This window comes from Cucumis melo, chromosome 7, assembly GCF_025177605.1.
Source record: "Cucumis melo cultivar AY chromosome 7, USDA_Cmelo_AY_1.0, whole genome shotgun sequence".
NCBI classification, from domain to species: Eukaryota; Viridiplantae; Streptophyta; class Magnoliopsida; order Cucurbitales; family Cucurbitaceae; genus Cucumis; species Cucumis melo.
The window spans coordinates 1,427,632-1,448,144 of NC_066863.1; the positions used below are offsets into that span (position 1 = coordinate 1,427,632).

The following is a 20,513-nucleotide window of genomic DNA, read 5'->3' on the forward strand; positions in this document are numbered from 1 at the left end:
TCCAACAAACCACTTTCTTTTCTCATCAGCAGTTCCTTCGATGTGTCATTCCAAATCGACGCCGTTTCCAGGAACAAGGCGAATTCTTGGCTCTTTGGGGCTTTGCATTGTCGCATTCGCTTTCTTTTCAGCATCATCCAAAGCCCAAATGGCTGTCCCCTCCACCGGACAGCTCTGCATCAGCGACTGCTCCACGTGTCCGGTGGTTTGTACGGCGCCTCCTCCTCCTCCACGCTCTTTCATTCCGGCTCCGCCCAACTTTTACGGTGGGTACAATATGGCCCCGCCGGCTACTCCGTCGTATTATTTATGGGGTCCGCCGCCTCCGGTTACAAATTATTTTATGGGCGCACGGCCTTCCGGTGAGATGCCTCAAACGGTGGGGCCTCGGGATTATTCTTACCCTTATTATTATTTCTATAGTTCAAATTCGGGTTCGTTCTCTTGTATTTCGAAGTTCATTGTGTTGTTTGTGTGTTTGCTTCATTTTGTTTTGTGATGGCGTTGACAAGAACCTGACGGATTGTTGTTGTTGAATGGCTTGTGTTTTGGGGACTTGATCAATTGTTTTGTAACATTTTGATGTTTTCTTTCGGTTAGGTCTTTGCTTTAACCGATTAAGCGGTTCCTGTAGGTAAAAGTGACGTATCGTTGTTGATCGGTTAGTTCGAATCTTCTACTAGTATTTGTAATGATAAAAAAAAAAGGAGAAACTATAGATTGATAGAGACTGCATGAGAGTAAGTTAATTGTATAAATATTTCAAAATTTGTATCAGTGGTTTTAAAAGACAAGTTGAATGCATTTTCATACTTAAATTAAGTTTTTCTTTAGAAAGTCTAACGAAAACTTAATCTCAACTAAAATCTACGTCGAGAATCAAAAAACTTTTGGTCAAATCCATTCACTCTACGTGTATTCATGTCAAAAATTTAAATCTCTCGCATCTAAATGTTGTAAGCTTGAAAAAAAAAATTGAATTAAACACATATCAATCATTGGACAAGTTGTTATTAACCATGACAAAATAGGAAATTAAGAGGTTGCTAAAGTTAAGTACGAAAATTGCAAGGACGGATATAATATTGCGTGTGGTAAGTTGCAATTAATTGGTTTTCTTAAAAGATAGATGTATAAAAAGAAGAATAACCAAATCGTATCGATTGTTATATATTATTATAAATCGTCCCTTGAAGTATACTAAACTCCAAGTTTAATTAAATCACTCCTCAAAATTTGATCAATATTATCGTTATCACTCCGACATGTTATCATTTGCACCATCTCGATACAAAAAGGAAAAAGGCTATACCTATTTTTAAATAATAAATTATAAATCTACGTGAAAATTCGAAAGGTGATTTATGAACCTTAAGCAAATTTAACATATTTTTGTACTTTATTTTAACAAATTAGTCAAAAAAATGAAGGTAGACATCGAACAAAAAATTTGAATAGTTAAAAATATAATAATTAGATTCAAAACAATTAAACATACAGTAACATATTTGAAAAATTACAAATATATGAAAATATAAGTATTAGTTGAACTTAAAAAAATGCATTTATTTTTGTAAATTTAGCCCAAAAATGATTTGTGTAGACCATAATACCCTTATAATTACAAAGAAAAAAATTGGGAAAACTATGCCTTTCTCTCTATCTCTCTCTCAGTCCTGCAAAAAACTGAAGTCATTTCAGATCCAAATGGTAAAACGATAACCGGTTTCGTTAACGAGCAGGGACGGAGCTCATCGGCTCGCCGGTAGATCTGTGATCCTACCTGATTTTCCGAACACAAATTTCTAGATCCGGGCTGTCGTACCACTCAATACGGAAGTCCGGAAAATGGAGACCGAGAATGCAGATGAGCTCGCATCGTCGACGGCTGCCACTCTCCTTCCACTCGCCTCCGCCGCGCAGCAGCCATACGTGTCGGAGCTCCTTTCTTTCACCCTTGATCGCCTAAACAAGGTAATTTGTGAATCTATCTCACCGGTTATGTGTTGCACTAGGAAATGGAGTGGTTTAATACAATCACAATGTTTTTGATTATTCAATCAATTAGTTTGGAGTTGAGAGGAAGTGCCTCAGTGTATACTGTGTAATTAGTGACGTATCTCGTTTTGTATAGGAACCGGAGCTACTTCAGGTGGATGCGGAGCGAATTCGGAGGCAAATACAAGAGGTGGCAGTGGGAAACTACCGGGCTTTCATTGCCGCCGCCGACGCGTTGCTTGCGATTCGAGAAGAAGTATCTTCCATCGATAAGCATCTTGAATCTTTGGTAATTTCAATTCCTCTTGCCTTCCCTTTCATTGCTTGCTATGTTCATAATTTGAGATCTTAATACCAAGGAAAGGTGTATTTTATGGCGATAATTGTTCAAATGATTATTGCCACTTGACTATTGACAGAGTGGAAGTTAATCAATTTCTGAATTGGACTTGCATGTCAATCAAAATTTTCTATTAGTTTTAAGTTCCTCAATTAGCTAGATACATTTGGATAACACATTCCTAGATACATTTCTAATTTCAAGTTACATGCATGTCTAGATAAAGAGTTCATTTCTTTCATTGGTAAGCAAGAAAGAAAAAAATCAAATCAATGGAAGCAAATTGAAGTTTATAAAGAAAACGAGTTTCAAGAGAACAATATTCTTCTCTTGTGCGTTCTTGAGTTCAGTAAGAGAACAAGTTTCTTTTCTTAAAAATTTGTGAGATTTAGAATGGGCTCGTCAACTCTTCCAACACCTTGGCTTGATAGACTGTATACAAAGTGGACTTTGGTTGTTTTGTTCATTTGTTTTATCTGTTAAGAGATCATCTCTCTGACGTTCCTCTTTTCATGTTTGATTTGTTATCATTATTGTCGATATTATACTCGTGGTTATTACTATGACTGCAATTGTTAGTTTACCACTGCATTCTCATCATTATTAGCGGTAGGAGGATAACTATTATGATGAGTCAGCGAAGCAGTGAAATTAACAGATCATACTGTTCTTACATTTACACTCTTAACAATTTTTGATATTGAGATATAATTTCCTCTTTTATAGATATCTGAGATTCCAAATTTGACATCGGGTTGCACAGAGTTTATTGAGTCTGCGGAACAGATTCTGGAGGAGAGGAAGATGAACCAGATATTGCTAACAAATCACAGTACTCTGCTTGATTTACTTGAAATTCCTCAGCTTATGGACACGTATGTATTTGAATGTTTAACCTATGCACTAAAAATCTTACCTCGTGTTGTGTCAATCAAATAGTTGGATATGTAAAGTACTTCAAAATGGTTTGTTTTAGACAATACGTTTCCAAGTAAGCTGCAATAGGAATATGTTTGTATTGAGCTAAACATATGTTAAATCAATTCCAATTCCCTTTGCTGACCGTTGGTAGTCTTCATAAGAATATGATTTTGTAGCTATTGGTGGCATGCTCCTTTTTATTTTTACTTGGTTCTGTTATTGATTTTATTTTTTGTTTTACATTCTAAATCTATTTGAACGCAATTTCTATAAAAGAAATTTTGTTTTAGCTGGAGCTGAGTTTAGTTGGACAAGTTTTACTCTACATGTGCGCTGAGTCAAGACGCCCACTAGACGTGAACTAGTGTGCTTCCAGCTCCGTTGTAATTTTCTTTAGTTAACTGCTCTAGACATGAAATATTATTGTAATTATAATGAAGAAAAGCATGCTTGTAAATTTGAAGCACGATCTTGCTTTAGGAATTAAGAATAGGATGAATTTCAATTCTGTTGCACATTATTTTGGTCTAATATTTTGAGAAGATTGTAAAAGGTTTCTGGTCCCACGTCCTCCGCAGGTGTGTACGGAATGGAAATTATGATGAAGCTCTTGACTTGGAAGCATTTGTTGCAAAACTTTCAACGATGCACCCTAAGCAAGTTTTTCTCCTACTAGTCACAAAGTGATTATCTGTTTTGGAAGCTAACGTTGTAACAAGTATCTTAACTAGACTCTTTTTTTCCCCATAGAATACCAGTTATTCAAGCACTGGTGGCAGAAGTCAGGCGAACCACCCAATCTCTTCTTTCTCAACTTCTCCAAAAACTCCGTTCAAATATTCAGGTAGTATTCATGAATTATGATTATGCTAGCACATGTCATAAAAAGCACGCTATACATATGATGATAATTTCCAAAAACTGCAGTTACCGGAATGTCTCCGCATCATTGGATATTTACGTCGAATTGGAGTGTTTAGTGAATATGAAATGCGTTTACAGGTAAAAGTCTGAATCTACATTGCACTTTATCTATTTTCATCTCGAAAATTTATAAAAAGTCAGCTGCATTAATTTTTTTCGAAGTTAATTATATGGGATTCCACTTACCTTCTTTCAGTTTTTAAGATGCCGAGAAGCATGGCTTACTGGAATTCTCGAAGATCTTGACCAGAGAAATGCTTATGAATATTTGAAAGGAATGATCAATTGTCACAGGACACATCTTTTTGACGTTGTTAATCAATATCGAGCTATATTTGCCGATGATACTTCCGGAAGTGAAGAAAATTATGACAGCGGACTTCTTTTTAGTTGGTCTATGCATCAGATAACTTCTCATCTGAAGACCCTCAAGATAATGCTCCCAAAAATAACAGAAGGTGGATCTCTATCAAATATATTGGAGCAGTGCATGGTAAGACGAGTTCCTTCTGCCCAATATTTGATTAATTTATGGAACAGTTATCAACTTCTAGTTCTGGGAATCTTTAAACAGATTGAGGTTAAAAAGTTGTCCTATGTGGCAATACTTTAAAGCCTAGTTCTGAAGTTACCAAAATAATGGCCTCAAAGCTTCAAAATTATCTTATATGATGAGTTTTATAGTGTTTGTTTTAATTTTTGAAAATATCATTTTATTATTCTACGTGAATTTGTATAGCTGAAAGGCTAATTTCTGAATGTATACAAATATGCCCAATGCATAATTACTTCGTTTAGAAGTGTGGAAATACTTGGATTTTTTTGGAGGGGGGTGAAGACACATTGGGGATGAAAAACACAAGGGAAGGTAACCTAGAGATAACGCAAACTAACTTCAAAACTGTACAAGTAGACCACAAGGAATGAAAAAAAGAAAGTTCAAAAACTGGAAACATCATCCTGAAGTGCAGAAACTTACATGATGCTCAAACTGAAGCGTTTATCCTCAACATGCTTGGCATTATATCAATATAACAAGGAAACTCTGAGCGATATTTAATCCATTATTATGTTCTGTCTGTGGACTTCAACGGTGAAGCCTCTTCATAATTATTCTTTACTTCTTGTTTTACACGATTCTATGTCTGGATTTCAGCAGCGGGCTTTATTTTTGCGTGTTTCATTTTTTCTGAATGAAATTTTAGTTTTTCATTTGGAAAAGATATTCAATGAAACAAAGTGACTTGGAATTCCCGCGGTTTAATTGATTTTTAATTATTCATTAATAATTGTCATTTGCAGTACTGTGCGATGGGGCTTGGCTGGGTAGGAATGGATTTTCGTGGTTTACTTCCTCCACTTTTTGAAGAGTAAGGCTGTTTTTTATTTTTGGTATTTTTGGTTTCTTGTTTTCCAAACTCAACATTAGTGACACTATTTTTATTTCCTTAACTTAATTACTCTACAGGGCAGTTCTTAATTTATTTTCAAAAAATATGGCTACTGCAGTTGATAATTTTCAGGTAATCATTTGAGGCATGTTTTTATTCTTAACCGAATTCAATTTTTCTAAGAAGGCTGGTGGTGTCGCCTGGCTGCAATCGTCGATGTCACTGTCACGACTCATGACTGACTGACTCTGTTCATTGCCTATGCAGTTAGTTCTGGATTCCCATCGTTGGGTTCCACTACCAGCTGTTGGCTTTTCGGCCAGTACTATTGGCGAGGAAAGTCAGGAAGACGTGACTCCACCTTCGTATTTGATGGAGCATCCACCTCTTGCTGTTTTTGTTAATGGTATGTCAGATGCTTGCTTCATTTTGGTTCCCAGAAAACTTGTCAAAAAATAAAAGAGGGAACAGCGCACAACTTTATTCTGCTTTGTCCGTACTAGTATTTTATCCGCATCAGATAGATTCAAAGCTGAAAGAAATTTGTGGTTTGCTTGCTTTTTATATTGTTTTTTCTAGTAATGCTACGAGTCGTTTATACATAGCTTGATACAACTTATTTACCTGACCATAGTTCAACCTATGAGACCAAAGCTAGAAATTCGTACTAGAAGGTTATGTTGTTGCAATACGATAGATCTGTTAATGACATTTTCTTTTGGTGGTATTAGGTGTATCGGCAGCTATGAACGAACTCCGACATTGTGCCCCTTTAAGCTTGAAACAAGTAATAGCTCAGGAATTAATAAAGGGCTTGCAGGCTGTTTCTGACTCTTTGTTGAGATACAACACAACTCGCATGCTAAAAGATAATGAATCCGGACTTTTCCTCCAGCTTTGCCGCGCATTCATAGAGGTGCTGTTTCAGTAGTTTTTTCTCCTTTGCCAATGCCATTTAAAAATTCTCTTCTAAAAGAGTCTCAGCTCACCTTGACCCATTTTCTTCAGGTTGCTTATCCACATTGCGCCACTTGTTTTGGCCGATGTTATCCTGGCGGTGTGACACTTATATTGGATGCAAAGAATTTATACGATGGCATCGGTCGTCTATTGACCGTCTCTTCCTCAAGGGAACTACCAAAAACAGTCAGTAACGCCGAAGAGAAAACCATTACAGAAAATGGCGATATGCCTGCGCTCGAAAATGGAGCTACATCAGATGCTGACAAGGACCAAAAAAGCCCCTCCTTGATCAGCAATGAAAAGCAGCACAGCGAAGGTGAAGCAGAGCAAAACAATTAAATTTAATAGCCTATACTTGATTTTGTAGCCCTCCACTTTTTTCTTTTGTTTTCTTTTTTGGGTCTATTCTTTTAAACCTTCGTTTGTAATTAGTCTCTTAGAATGAGTGACTGAGGCGAACCAAATTTTCAGCAAAAAGTTCACAGTTACATTCAGTAGTGTATGATATAGGAGCAGGTAGAGTTCATTAATGAAAATTATTTTATTTCCATAAGGCAAAACTGGAAATAAGTGTTTAATTAATCCTTGAATCAGCGTGAAACTGCTTTATATGTTTCACACCCATAACCCATTATATATTGAATCACCGTTTCGGTTGTGTTCTCGTATTATTACAATACATGAGTAGAATCGAATTTTTGATCTTGAGAATAATATAAACTTCACGTATTAGTTAATATTTATAGTGATTTTGTAATTTCCATCTCAGTTTACCTTGCGATTTGATTAAATCAAAAGCTTACAACGAAAATTAATACAATTGGTTGAGGTTAATGGTCAACATTATTTTTCTGCTAAAAATAGTTAATCAGAAGATTTGACATTGCCATCCCATAGTTTTTAGACTATTTATGCTAAACCCATGCTTTCAAAATTTGTTATTAATCTTTTAAAAAAAGTTATAACCATTTTCATTTACGATCAAGTAATTTTGGTTATCAACGTAAACAAATCATAAAACTCATATCATTACATTTTTTAAATTGCGAAAATACGTTTTTTTAGAAAAAAAATTGTCTGAAAAAAAGTGTATATATAGAAAATTCTGAGGAGTACGGTGCGTTTTGATTCTTTCTTCTCACTTGGCTTAGTGACGGTTAACCGTCGGTTTCCCGTTACCAAATGTCCCCGAAACGCTGCGTTTTAAGTTTCAAAAAACCCTCCGCCGAAACCCTGATTCCGCTCCGTGTCCTCTGTGCAACAAAAGCGACTACCCATATTGGCGGCAAAGACGTTGTTTGTTGCTCAAACAGACTCTCCAACTCTCCTCTTGCATCTTTTCGATCCGAAGCTCATCAGGTTAACATCAGTTTTCTACTTATGGTAGATTCTTTCCGAAACTTGTATTTCATCTATCGCCTCATTATCGTTTTTGATTTTGATCATTCTCCATATTCTGTTCTTTTCTTCTTTGTCTGTGTTCTTCTTACTGGATTGTTCTTTACTAATTCCCACTTTAATACTCAATTGATGCTCTTATAATTGTAATTAAAAGAGGTAGCTCAAGATTCCATGAAAGTTGTTTTTGGAGGAATTATACTTTGAGGTCCCTTTTCCCCCACTGGGTTGGGTTTGGAGGTGCTACGGAGTACTCAATTAATAGTAGTGTACAGATGTTTCGTATACTCTGTAAGTTTCTGTTAGATAGTATTACATTAAATACACCTTTCTTCTATCGGCTTAAATTTTTTGGTCGATGATTGAAGATGGCAAGTACCCAACTGAGGGAAGTGTTAAATGATATAAGATTAAATTTGGGTCAATCGGTGTTTTAAGGGTTTCTGTTATGAAAGTTCTTTTTTCTTTCAGTTTTGAGGGAGAGAGTATGGCTTTGAATGGACAACAGCCTGTGGAGCAACAGCCAACTGCTCAGAAGATTCAGATATACTCTACCTCTAGTACTGGAGTTTCTCCTTTCTGGAGAGGTCTCTCTCTCTCTCTCAAGTGCACTTGCACTCTCACATATATCACATTTAACTCTTTTCCATTATCGCAGAGAAGTATGAAAAGGATGCTAAGAAGTACTGGGATATCTTTTATAAAAAGCATCAAGATCGAGTAAGTTACTTCTTGGCTGAAATCCTTGCTCAACTACTTCACTACTCACCACCCATTTTGAACTCTAATGCTTCCAACTTTTGTGGAAAACCAGTAGTCGTATGCTCTGTCCTTGATTTGTGGATTTTGGAAGATTTATTTGGTTAGGCTTATTTTGTTTTCCGGCTGATGTTGTTCACTCACCTTCATAAAAATTTGAAATTTACTCAGAGTGTTCAATTTTGTTCTTTTACTACGTATAAGCATAGTTATAACATGGTAATGGTATTTATTTCCATTTTCATATTGTAGTTTTTCAAGGACCGACACTACCTGGACAAAGAATGGGGCCAATATTTTTGTGTGAGTTCAATACGCTGTAAGGTTTAGTTGTATCAATTTTTCCCCTTGTTTTATGGATGCCTCAAATGAACTCAATCGTTGCTATGTTGTGGATCTTCAGGCAGAAGAAAGAAAAGTTGTTTTGGAGGTAAGTGGTCAATTCTTGTCATTCAGTTCAATGTTGCCCTATTATCCTTGTTGTAAAATGAAAAGCACACTACCGTTATCTTTCTTTAGGTGCTAGTTAGTATTTCAAATTATTCAAAATAATATCTTTGGTCTCTTAAGCTTGATCATGATTGGATGATGGGCACAAGCATTAACTACTAAATTTTTTTACTTTCATTTATCTTCATTGAAAAGAGGAAGTTGCGATGTGGTGATGGGTTAGGTTATATAATGTCACATACTTTATTAGTATATTCTTTCGAAGTTTTTCAGTTTCATTCTTTCCATTTCTGAGTGCTTAGACCCCTTTTTTCTTTTTGGATTCAGATTGGCTGTGGAGCAGGAAACACTGTTTTTCCCTTGATTGCTACATACCCTAATATTTTCATTCATGCCTGTGATTTCTCACCTCGAGCAGTGAATTTAGTCGAGGTTTGATGGCATTTATGTCTTATTTTACGATAGTACTTTTTGCCAAGAAGTAACATTTTCATCATCGATCTGTTTCAGTGCCTTCATATTCTAAAGTTCTAACTAGTATTTCATCTGCTTTTGGAGTTTGATAACGATAAATGTGCCTTAAGTTGGAAAAATGGACTGGTTTGCTTATGCAGACACATAAAGACTTCAATGAGAGTCGTGTGGCTGCATTTGTTTGTGATCTTACTGCTGATGACATGAGCAACCACATTTCTCCGTCATCAATTGATGTAGTAATGATGGTAATTTACTGAAAATTGCTGACGTTCAATCTCTATTGAACATATTCTCGTTATTTATCTTGCATAAAATGTTGATAAATTTTTTCTGTTTTACCATTTTCTCAGCCATTTGATTCTCTACTTTATTTAGTCTCACTTCTAACATTTTTTTCAAGTAGCTAACTGATTAAGCAGATTTTTGTCTTGTCTGCAGTTTCTCCAGAGAAGATGTCCCTGGTGTTGCAAAATGTGAAAAAAGTTTTGAAAGTAAGAACTCAATGGCACTCATTAAGATGTTAGAAGTATAGTTAAGACTACTATGAGGTATATCATTAATTTTTTAGCTTGGAAAGTAGTTGTGGAGATTGGTTATAAATAAGAGAATGTGGACAGGGATAAACTTGGGCATGTGGTTAGTGGATTAGGGTTTGGGAGATATTTCAAGAAAAAGGGTCAAGTATCTCGAATTATTTGTATATCTTATAGTTTCTTCTCAATTTCATATAATTTCTGAAACACCTATCTGAAAATTTATTCATTTATTTTTATTTTTATAAATTATATCTTGTTAAGCATGGCTGATGAACCAATAAATTTGATTAACTTTCTTTTTTCCAGCCAACTGGACATGTTCTGTTTCGTGACTATGCAACTGGTGACCTTGCTCAGGTTTCTAATCATGTTTCTTTGATCTCTTTTTGCCGTGTGTGTTATTCTGCTTGTATTCATCTCAGATTCTTATGCCATTTGTCCTATCTCCTTTTGTATTATTGCAAAGGACCCCTTCCTTTAGATCAAAATGCTGAAAGTAGAATTTTCAAATGATAGCGTGGCTGCAAAATATATTCAACAATTTCCATGTTAGAAGTTCGAGGCTAGAGAATCGCTTTTTCTGTTATCGATTTTTTATCCTTTTGTTGGTCTTTGTATAAGAGTTTCCCTTCTCTTGGGGTCTCATTTGCAGGAACGATTTGATTGTAAAGATCAAAAAATCAGCGAGAACTTTTACGTCCGAGGAGATGGAACTGTAAGTAACAACCTTTTCGTGCTCACAGCAATATTCTTTTTTGTTTAGTCTCTTTTTAATCTAGATGTATCTACTTCGCTCAGCGTGCTTTCTACTTCTCCAATGAGTTTCTTACAAGTACGTTTAAAGCAAATGGATTTGATGCTAGAGAACTCGACGTATGCTGCAAACAAGTTGAGAACAGATCAAGGGAATTGATCATGAATAGGTAAATATTTTTGTACAACATTTCCACCTTCTTGAAAAATTAATTCATTTACAGTTGGTTTTCTTTCCTGGGATTGGAAAAAAAGGCTTGTTTACATGACCAAAATTATCACTGATTTTTATTGTCCATAGTTTTGGTTATCATAGTTAGTTAAATTGTTTTCTCAAATATCCACTTAAGTGGATTTGAATCGCCACGAAGTGCTAACCAATTATTGGCCCACGCATTACTAATTTCTGGCAACTAAAATTTTTTCAAGCTCTGATTGTTTTTTTGGATTCAAATTAGTTTTAAGAGCAGTGTAGCATTTTAACATTATAATCTTTAGTTATTTTGGTTTTATGTTTGGAAGTCAATCCCATTGAGCAATTTGCCTTCTCTTCCCTTCAATGTTGGGGGGGCTGGTCCAGGAGGCTCAAACTCACATCATCCTAAATCTCACTTCAGATCTTCGTTCCATTTGATCTACCACATAGAATTGCAACATTGAAATTCTTATTGTAATTATTTCTATTTGTGATTTTGAGGCGATGGGTTCAAGCTGTATTCAGCCTTTCAGAGTTTGCAACTCCAGAAGTTAAACTTACTGCAGGCTTTTCTGGTCAAGTCGAAACTGAACCTAGTCCGAAGGAGAATCGTTCGGAGGTGCCTGTCAATGATTTTGAACTTGACTTCTCTGAGGGTGTTGCAATTGACATGTTTGGAATTCCTCCTTCTCAGGATAACGAGGTATCTGTTTATCCCAAGGATAAAATTTTGACATTGCCCCCAGATCATATATATTATAATTGATCCTTTCATTTGTATCTTTGGATCTCTCTGACCACCCTTATTCTAACTTCTACTTGCGTCATATCGTTTGATTTGTGTAGATTGTTGAGGTGGATGTTAGAGGATGGAATTTCAAAATTAAAGTTCTCTCGAGAGAGTTTCAACATACCTGCAAATCCACCGGTTTGATGCTGTGGGAATCTGCTCGGTTGATGGCCTCTGTCCTGGCAGAAAATCCAACTATATGTGCTGGAAAGAGAGTGTTAGAGTTGGGGTGTGGCTGTGGGGGAATCTGCTCCATGGTTGCTGTTGGCTCTGCTAATCTTGTTGTTGCCACTGACGGGGATCCAAGTGCTCTCAACCTATTATCTCAAAACGTAAATTCAAATCTTGACCCACATTTCCTAACCAAACTAAATACCGAGAGACTAGAGTGGGGAAATAGCACCCATATTGAAACCATCAGAGAAATAAGCGAAGAAGGTTTTGATGTTATCATAGGGACTGATGTCACGTACGTTGCTGAGGCTATCTTGCCACTGTTTTCTACTGCGAAAGAGCTGATTTCATCGAGCAAGGATTCAGAAAGTGCTGCATTGATTCTTTGCCATGTCCTGCGTCGAGTTGACGAGCCAACAATTGTGTCAACTGCTCATCGATTCGGTTTTAGGTTGGCTGATTCTTGGACTGCAGGAGTCTCATCTAATAAGTCATCCCAAAGCATTGTGAGCTCTTGGTTTGCTGATAGAGATTGGGACATCCCCAGTACTGCTTTGAATATTATGTACTTCCTTCTTGATAACTGATTACATATTTCTTGTCTACCTTTTTACTACGTGAAGGGGTCTTGATATTTAATTTATTGAATAGGCGAAATTGTATTTGTACTGGAACGATTTGAGTTGATATTTGTACCTCGAAAATGGGAGAATGGACTTGGAATTTATGAAATACGCCATTGTGTGTATGTATTGATGATTGTTTTTCTTTACAAATACAACCATTGCATGGCAGGGATGGAGATCGAGTTTTTGAGTTCCGATGTCTAGAAAAAAAATACATATCAATAACTGTTGAATTAAACTGCTTGCTCCTAACCCGTGTGCGGACGAACGTTGTAGATGCACGATTAGCTTTGTTTTACATGCATCCTTTCAAAGTAATTTGACCCATATCAAATTCAACGATATGATCAAATATGGTTCTAACCCTTTATTTATTTATTATTTCTAGAGGCTTGTGAGAAACAATCAACTATGCTAACATCATAATTACAAATTAGTGCTTTTCACTTGTCATTCAGTTGTGAGAAGACATTATCTCAACTATTGATACTTGATGCAAAAAATTTAAATATTTTACTTTTCATAATTTTGATCCTTCTATATATACTACGCTGTCTACTTGAATTGAATTGAAATGTCTTCCTCTAACCTCTTTATATGTCCCTTTTATTAGCTATGGATGAAGCTTCTTTGACCCATCCCTTTAGAAAAATGGGTCTCTAAAACTTTTTTCAGGGAAAGATGCATATTGTATTTAGTGGATATATATGTTGACACATTCTTAACTTGCAAATCATTCCTCACTTCTCATTCATTGATATATATCTAAAATAATACAGATGAGCAGTCACTACAAAAGGGTCAGATGGGCTCAAGACCAAAAGTCCCCTAACAAGAGAAACAACATAAAGGTTACATGAATGAACAAGATTGAGAGAGATGGTGTGGTTGGGTTATAATATTCATTAAAATGGATCAGCAACTCCAATAACCTCTCAGTAGGAATGAGCATCAATGTACAGCAACAACCAACTATAGTTGGTTTAATAAATGTTCACTTCTCGTTCATTTATCGTCAAACGGTTAGTTTAAATCGGTTTAAGCCTTTTATATTTTTAAAAAATGTTGTCGGGTTAAACTTTATTTTCTATCATCCATACTTCTGCCAAACAAGTTCTCTATAGAAGTTCTTGGTTTTTTCTTTTCTTTTGGTATCTTTCTAGCAACTTCCTCTATGAAACGTATGAATGTCTTTCAACACAATGGCTTCATTCAAATCTCTTCATAATTCTAAACTTTCTGAAACAAATTAAAGCTACGTTTCTAACTTTTGATATGACTTTTAAAACATTTGTATATCAGAACTTAACAGTTTTTTATTTCAGAAACCGTACGTCCTTTAAACTCAAGAAGAAGTTTGAAACATATTCTAATAATAACAATAAAATTAATAAATCATACAATTACATCACATGTGAAGAGCATAATCATTAAAGGAGTAGGACTTTTCTTTTCTTAATATATTATATAGTTTAAATAAATTAACAGTACTTGAATCTAACAATTACCTCTTACACATAAAACCCACTTAAAGAAAACCCTAAACTTTAAATACTACTACTTCATTTGAAAAATTAGATCAATAGTACAATGTTAATATATACTAAAGTGAAAATGATTTGAAGCAAAAATATATGGTACTTGAAGAAGACAAATACCAAATTTAACTAAATCAAAGACTTTACTTACAATCACAATGAATTTATAACCCCAACAGGAAGAGAAAAACTAACTGCTATTTAAACATTTCATTTATCGAGTTTGTGTCTTAGATCAAAGCAAATTGAAACTGCAGTAACAATATATGTATATATATAAACTTCATTTTGTTAATTCTAATTAGTACATTAAAGTTGCAAACACACAATCATATTCATATAAACTCCAAATCTCTATATTGGGAGGGATATTGAACTTGAAGAATTAACGTCCGGTTTGATCAATAATTGGGTTTTTGAACACTAGTTTTCCTTGTGGTAAAATTGGGACAATTCAGGCAGAGATTTAAAAAAACAAACTAAAAACAAAATCGAATATACAATTAGTTAGATAATCAAAATCAATAAATCGGTGCTGTTTCTTTCCAAGAATACGTCATCTTCAAAACCCCAACAGAGATTTAAACCATTCATATTTAACAGTACAAGGAATTGTTCACTTTCTCCATTAATTTATAGTTAAAATGAGTACATATTGAAAGAAAGGGAAATTAAAGTGCTTTAATATTACATCCAATTAATTAGCATACACATAAGAACCAAATTACTTAGTTAAAGAGAAAAAGGAAAAGATTAAAATCAAAGAACAAAACACAATAAAGAAGAAGAAGAAAAAAAACTCAAACTCAGTTGCATGTTACATCAATTAGGTTAAATTTACATTAACAAACCCCCCAGATGTTATTGACAGATGAAATTGACAAAAATCCTTTGATTTTGATTTCTTCCACAATAATAATACTAATTAATAAAAGGAGATTGGATCTTTAGTCCTGTGAGAGAGCTTGTCCCATCCCAAAAGAGTTCCACAAGCCTAGCTAGCTAGCTAGGGCAAAATCTGAAAAATTCAATAACTAAAATTAGCAGATCTCATGAATGACAAAAATATTAATAATTTTGTATTCATTACTGTTAATTTCTACAAAAAGATCAAAACTTTAGATGACCCATTTAAGAAAAACACAAGAAATCTAAGAGAGAGAAAAGGTAACAATGAATTAAATAGAGAGAGAGAGAGAGAGAGAGAGAGAGAGAGAGATTTTGGTGGGTGACAGATAGAGAGTAAGCACATAAAGCTTCAAGCATGAACCCTAACATGCAAGAAAGTTACCTTATGTGCTCACTCTCTTCTGTCACCTCCCCTTCCCCATACCCTAAATTTCAATAAATTAAAAATTAACTATACAAACAAAGAAGAAACAAAAAAAAAAAAAAAAAAAAAAAAAAACCCTAATATTTTGTTTTTGTTTTGAAAGGAAAGGAATGGCCACAAAACCCAAAAGCTGTTCCACTAAATTGGAACAAATTGAGAATTGTGGGAGAGCTGTTGTGTGAAGAGGGGGAAGTACTGTGGGGTTTATATAGAATTCAAAAAGGAGAGGGAAAAAAATTAAATAAATAAAATAATTAAGAAAAGGGAAGGTTGCACAATGTATGGAATAAATGTTTTTATCTTTTATTGGGTGTCTTTTTTTTATTTATTTTTTATTGCCAATTCACAGAGATAAAGTATGGAGAAATATATGAAAAAAAAAATTAACCTATAATTTAATATTTTTATATAAGGATTATTATTATTATTGTTATCCCTATACTGTCCCATTTATTTGATTACTATTACCAATGCATTCTTCTTGTAAATATAAATTTGAATCCAACAGTGCATCTAATCTCTCCCATGCTTCCTGATCCCAATACCTGTTTTCTGCTTTTTCTTTTTCTTTTTCATATATAGAGTGTGGTGGTGATTCAATATTGGAACATTTAGGATACAAACTTTTGTATACAATTTGATTAGTTTGGAAAATATCTAGTGCTTGGGACAATTATTTGTTTCTGTATTACTTTTGTTCATTCTTAGGTCATTACCATAATTTTAATAATGTGAAGTTTATAAAATAAATTGATTTGTCAAATTATGAACGAGATAGTATTGAATATTTTTTTTTTCATTTTCCTTTGAAAATATTCATATATAAGATACGAGGGATTAGAAGATTCACGTATGGGGACATCTCGACTAGAGAAAAGCTAGCTCAAATTCTCATTACATAGCAGAAATGATTAGTCAAAAGTCTTCCAAATTGACCCATTTGTCAATTTATTTATTAAAATTGATTTTTAGAAAATAGGTGGTAATTGATTCACTTTTTTTGTTTTCTAAACAAAAAAAGTTGTTTTCAGAATTAGGAAGAAAAATTGAAAATAAACAAAAAAAAAAATGTTTTTCAAAAAAGGAATGCAACATCATTTACCAAATATATATAATTCTTGTTTTTAATAAAAAAAAAAACAGTAACAAAAACAAAAATAATTGAACAGGTTACCAAACAAAACCTAACGAGAATTTGTTTTTCAATTTTTGTTAGGATTTAAATAATTGTCTAACAATTTAGTTTATGTAAACCAATTACTTCTTTCCTTTATTTAATTAGTGCTCTAAACCTCTGACTTTTTCTTATTTATCAAATTTGATTCTTCTAAATATTTTTGGGGTAATGAATGATATGTCTCTGGACTTTAAGACACGAGACTCGGTGAGAACGTTAAAAATGTGTCAATTCAGTTGAAATATCAAGATATATTTATTATTGATTCAAATCTCTTTTATATATAGCTAATATAAACATATTATATTGGATCATACAACTATTCATGGGTAAAAAATTCCATTAAATTTTAACAATAATTTTCATCATATAAAAAAAAGGCTAGATTATTACACATATTATTTGAAGCATAAACACTAGATTGCTACATGATAAAGTTGGGAGTTTTTCAAATTCTTTTCAACCATTTTGACTTCTTCCAATTTGAAATTAAAGACTTAGAAGATGTTGGAATTCAACTATTGATATTATCCCTACATGCATGATTTTGTGACTTATTCGCTTGCTCTCACTGTTCTTAGTTGGTTTCGTTGTCTTACCTTCATCTTTTAATACATTAGGGTATGAGATCTATTGAGATTCTTGTTTTGTTCATGATTGATCGTCCTATATTCTCCCTGAAGATTTCATTATATATATATATATATATATAAGCTAGTAAGTGTTGCAATTTTCTACCAAGGATGATTAATTAACCATGAAAAACTTAGCCTACACTTATTAGTTTTAATCCAGAAAAAAAAAATTGTTCAAACGTCTTCTCATTCTTATATTAATAATATATATGTTTTATAATTCAGTAAATTTTAAAGAAAACTTCGAACAGAAACTTATATCAATAGAAAAAATTGATAGAATATGAAAATTTTAATATAAAAATTAACACCAACTTTATTTATCTCCTTCTGCTATGTCAATTTTTCCCATTCGATTGCCAAAATTAATTGGATGTATAGATTTTAACGAAAGGTGGATTTAGGTTATACGGTGTGGTATACAATGCAGAGTGGCTGTATATTATTAAAGAGTGAATTTGTAATTTCATAACTTCAATAATATATTAAATCTAACTCTCAATACATTACTGAAATTCTTTTGTTATTTAAAAAAACACGTCATAACCCTACATCGTATATATGACAAATATAAATAATGAGGTCAAATAACTTGTTATGTTGAATCTCTCAAAACGTTGAAAATTCGTGTGATTTATATTCATCCATGAGATGTTATTTTGTCTTACTATAGACCCTATAAAGCACAAAAAATCCATCATCTTTTGCAATTACGATATCTTTACCATGACACTCTCGTTGTATCTCAAGATCTAGAAACGATTGCATACGTACAAAAGATTAAAAAACGTCAAAGCTATGTAGAGGAGGGTTTAATTACAAAAATCTAAAATAAAAAAGGTTAGAGAAGAGTCTTGCAATTTAAATTCCCATCAGAGACATCATGATTAAAAAAAGAAAGAGGAGAATTTGGTGCTTTAGGCAGGGCCTAGTACTAACCAATAGAAGGATCTCATCCCACACATAATTACAACACCCTTTCTCATGTTTTCATCAGTATTGAGCTTTGTCAATTATGCTAATATTTTTTTCAACATGTTTATTTAGGAATGATTGAAGTTTTTTGATTTGGGCAATGCAATAATGTTTGATTTAAGGTATCAAAATTATGTTTGACAATAGCTCTTAGGGGTTAGCATTGTAATCTTCAATGGAACACTCTAAAGTGTTTGGAGAAAAGTATATAAATTATAATTTGACTGTTCTTTTAATTAAAGTTTTGTAGACTAAAATGAGTTTTAATTCAACAAATAATTACATGAACTTATTTCTTAAAATGTTGAAGGTTTGACAATTCATTATTGCAAGTAATTGTATCAAAAAAAGAAAAAAGGCCTTTTGACACATAGATAAGTATAATAAAAAATTATGAAAGGTAAAATAGTAAATTAGTTGATATATATCAACAATTATTTTAAACAAAATCTTAAAGTACTCCTCACAAAAACAAGTTATAATTGGGTGTTGGAAAATAGAAGATTATGAATCTTATTTAATATTTTAATCTTAGATATTTGTTGGACATATCATAGATTCTTTGTTTCGAATTTTTGTCGAACGGAAACAAAAAGATAGGAAAGACTACACAAGAGATGAAAATTTTCCTACCGATCAATGATAGATGAAAGACAAAAAAAATTTCCATATGAAAACCTTACTTTCCTTCTATCTCATTACTCAAACTTCGACAAAGAGGAGGACGAACTACCCTAACCTTTGTTTTTTAAGTAGGGCTTAAGTGACTCATTTACTAATTATTATTAGATTGACTAATTATTCTTTATATTGCAATGGTTAAATTAAAGAGTCAAATATTTTGGAGTTAGTGTTTTTAATTTCGAGTAAGATTTAAAAGAAACCTCCAACTTAAGAAGGTGGTACGAAGAATCAAATAAAACTATGGATTTATAAGGTTAGTACATTGATATTGATTTAAGATTGGATTAGATTAGATTAATAAGTACATAGAATTAATAAAGTTAATACATATATAATAATTAATTACATTATTGGGGGGGATGCAGAATTGATGAATTAGAGAGTATATAAAAATAATGAATGGGGGTGGTAAAGTTAAGAAGATAACATTTGATGCCCACCGATGAGATAATTGAGATTAAAATGTGGGGATTAAAGGTAAGTGTGGTATTAATTAAGAAGTTAAGAAAAAAAGTAATTAGCTTTAATTAAAGAAGAGAGGAGGGGATTATATTAAAGAAAAAGGGGAAGATGCAATGAATGAACCAATGAGATTTGAACAGAAGGAGAAGGCCACGCAACGGCGCTAAAGTATATATGCTTTACAATTTATTAATCCAATCACCTCATAAAGCTAACATTATTAAGAATCGTTGACTATTTTATATCTTTTATTTTCAGCAAATGCATGCGACTGCGACCTTCATTCTTTGCAGATGCCCCCCCCTCAACAGACCTAACTTTACTTTTATAATCTACAAAAAACGAAACCCTACTATCTCCATAAAATGTCTCATATCAATGAAGATAGCCGTCCTTGCTTGTATACTCAAGATCATTCCAATGTCTAACCGATGTGAGACTTTGGTCGAATTCACGTAGAAGAACTTGTAAACCAAAGAATTTTTTTTTTAATATCTTTTTCTTTTTATATTCGTAATCAGATATGGATCGATGATAGAATGAAAGAGAAGTTAGAAGTTTAGGTTCGGTATTAACATTTGATCAAGTATCTAATAACAACAACGATGTGTATTTTGTTAGATGATCATATGATATTGAAGTTTAATTCACCTATCGGTTTAAACGTTCTTTTGATATATTTGGTTAATTTTAATTTTCACTTGTTGATTGTCGTTGTATATATATTTCAATCAATGATTTAAGATATGTGTATAAAGAGAATGATCATAAATTGGAGGAAGATCAACATGAATTAGGTTCATATCTAATAGGTTCGATCATTCGTCATGTTCGTCAAATTTACCCAATGCCTAACTTAATTTTTCACTTCATTTTCATAATATAATGGCATTTGGCTATGTTCTTTTTTTTTTTACAATGTGAAATGGGGAAATAATCGTATGGTTTTAATTAAAGAATTTGGAGAAATTAAGAAGTATGTTTTTTTTTTTTTTTGATTTCCAAAAGGGGAA

The 20,513-nt window shown here is 33.2% G+C and overlaps 2 protein-coding genes and 1 non-coding gene across 4 annotated transcripts; 2 read left to right on the forward strand and 1 right to left on the reverse strand.

Moving 5' to 3' along the window:
* The first annotated feature begins 1,649 nt into the window (after positions 1-1,649).
* On the forward strand, positions 1,650-7,205 carry LOC103493674 (conserved oligomeric Golgi complex subunit 8). Its single transcript, XM_008454520.3, has 12 exons — positions 1,650-1,974; positions 2,135-2,287; positions 3,065-3,213; positions 3,838-3,915; positions 4,010-4,103; positions 4,187-4,261; positions 4,380-4,676; positions 5,486-5,553; positions 5,652-5,706; positions 5,842-5,980; positions 6,306-6,490; positions 6,583-7,205. Exons 1-12 carry the CDS (start codon positions 1,849-1,851, stop codon positions 6,874-6,876), a joined length of 1,713 nt encoding a protein of 570 aa, XP_008452742.2. The 5' UTR covers positions 1,650-1,848; the 3' UTR covers positions 6,877-7,205.
* A 514-nt stretch (positions 7,206-7,719) lies between these two features.
* On the forward strand, positions 7,720-12,802 carry LOC103493673 (uncharacterized). 2 transcript variants are annotated; one of them, XM_008454519.3, is made up of 13 exons: positions 7,720-7,896; positions 8,407-8,522; positions 8,594-8,655; positions 8,947-8,997; positions 9,098-9,124; positions 9,472-9,576; positions 9,759-9,866; positions 10,041-10,112; positions 10,464-10,514; positions 10,810-10,872; positions 10,956-11,080; positions 11,608-11,809; positions 11,953-12,802. In XM_008454519.3, the coding sequence occupies exons 2-13, from the start codon at positions 8,423-8,425 to the stop codon at positions 12,655-12,657; spliced, it is 1,671 nt and encodes a 556-aa protein (XP_008452741.2). In that variant the 5' UTR covers positions 7,720-7,896; positions 8,407-8,422; the 3' UTR covers positions 12,658-12,802. The 2 variants fall into 2 exon arrangements, with proteins under 2 accessions (XP_008452741.2, XP_016901356.2); XM_017045867.2 differs by lacking the exon at positions 7,720-7,896 and adding an exon at positions 7,927-8,226.
* Positions 12,803-15,453: 2,651 nt separating this feature from the next.
* Positions 15,454-15,559, reverse strand: MIR156A (microRNA MIR156a). Its single transcript, NR_120690.1, has one exon. It is a non-coding gene; the product is annotated as a microRNA MIR156a (primary transcript).
* Between the last annotated feature and the right edge of the window lie 4,954 nt (positions 15,560-20,513).

Bases quoted from the DNA above. Each gene is read 5' to 3' on its own strand.
- LOC103493674 (XM_008454520.3), top strand. From the start codon at position 1,849: ATGGAGACCGAGAATGCAGATGAGCTCGCATCGTCGACGGCTGCCACT. The intron at 2,288-3,064 runs GTAATTTCAATT...CCTCTTTTATAG, and splicing joins ATAAGCATCTTGAATCTTTG to ATATCTGAGATTCCAAATTT. The intron at 4,262-4,379 runs GTAAAAGTCTGA...ACCTTCTTTCAG, and splicing joins AATATGAAATGCGTTTACAG to TTTTTAAGATGCCGAGAAGC.
- LOC103493673 (XM_008454519.3), top strand. From the start codon at position 8,423: ATGGCTTTGAATGGACAACAGCCTGTGGAGCAACAGCCAACTGCTCAG. The intron at 8,998-9,097 runs GTGAGTTCAATA...GTGGATCTTCAG, and splicing joins AATGGGGCCAATATTTTTGT to GCAGAAGAAAGAAAAGTTGT. The intron at 11,081-11,607 runs GTAAATATTTTT...TGTGATTTTGAG, and splicing joins AGGGAATTGATCATGAATAG to GCGATGGGTTCAAGCTGTAT.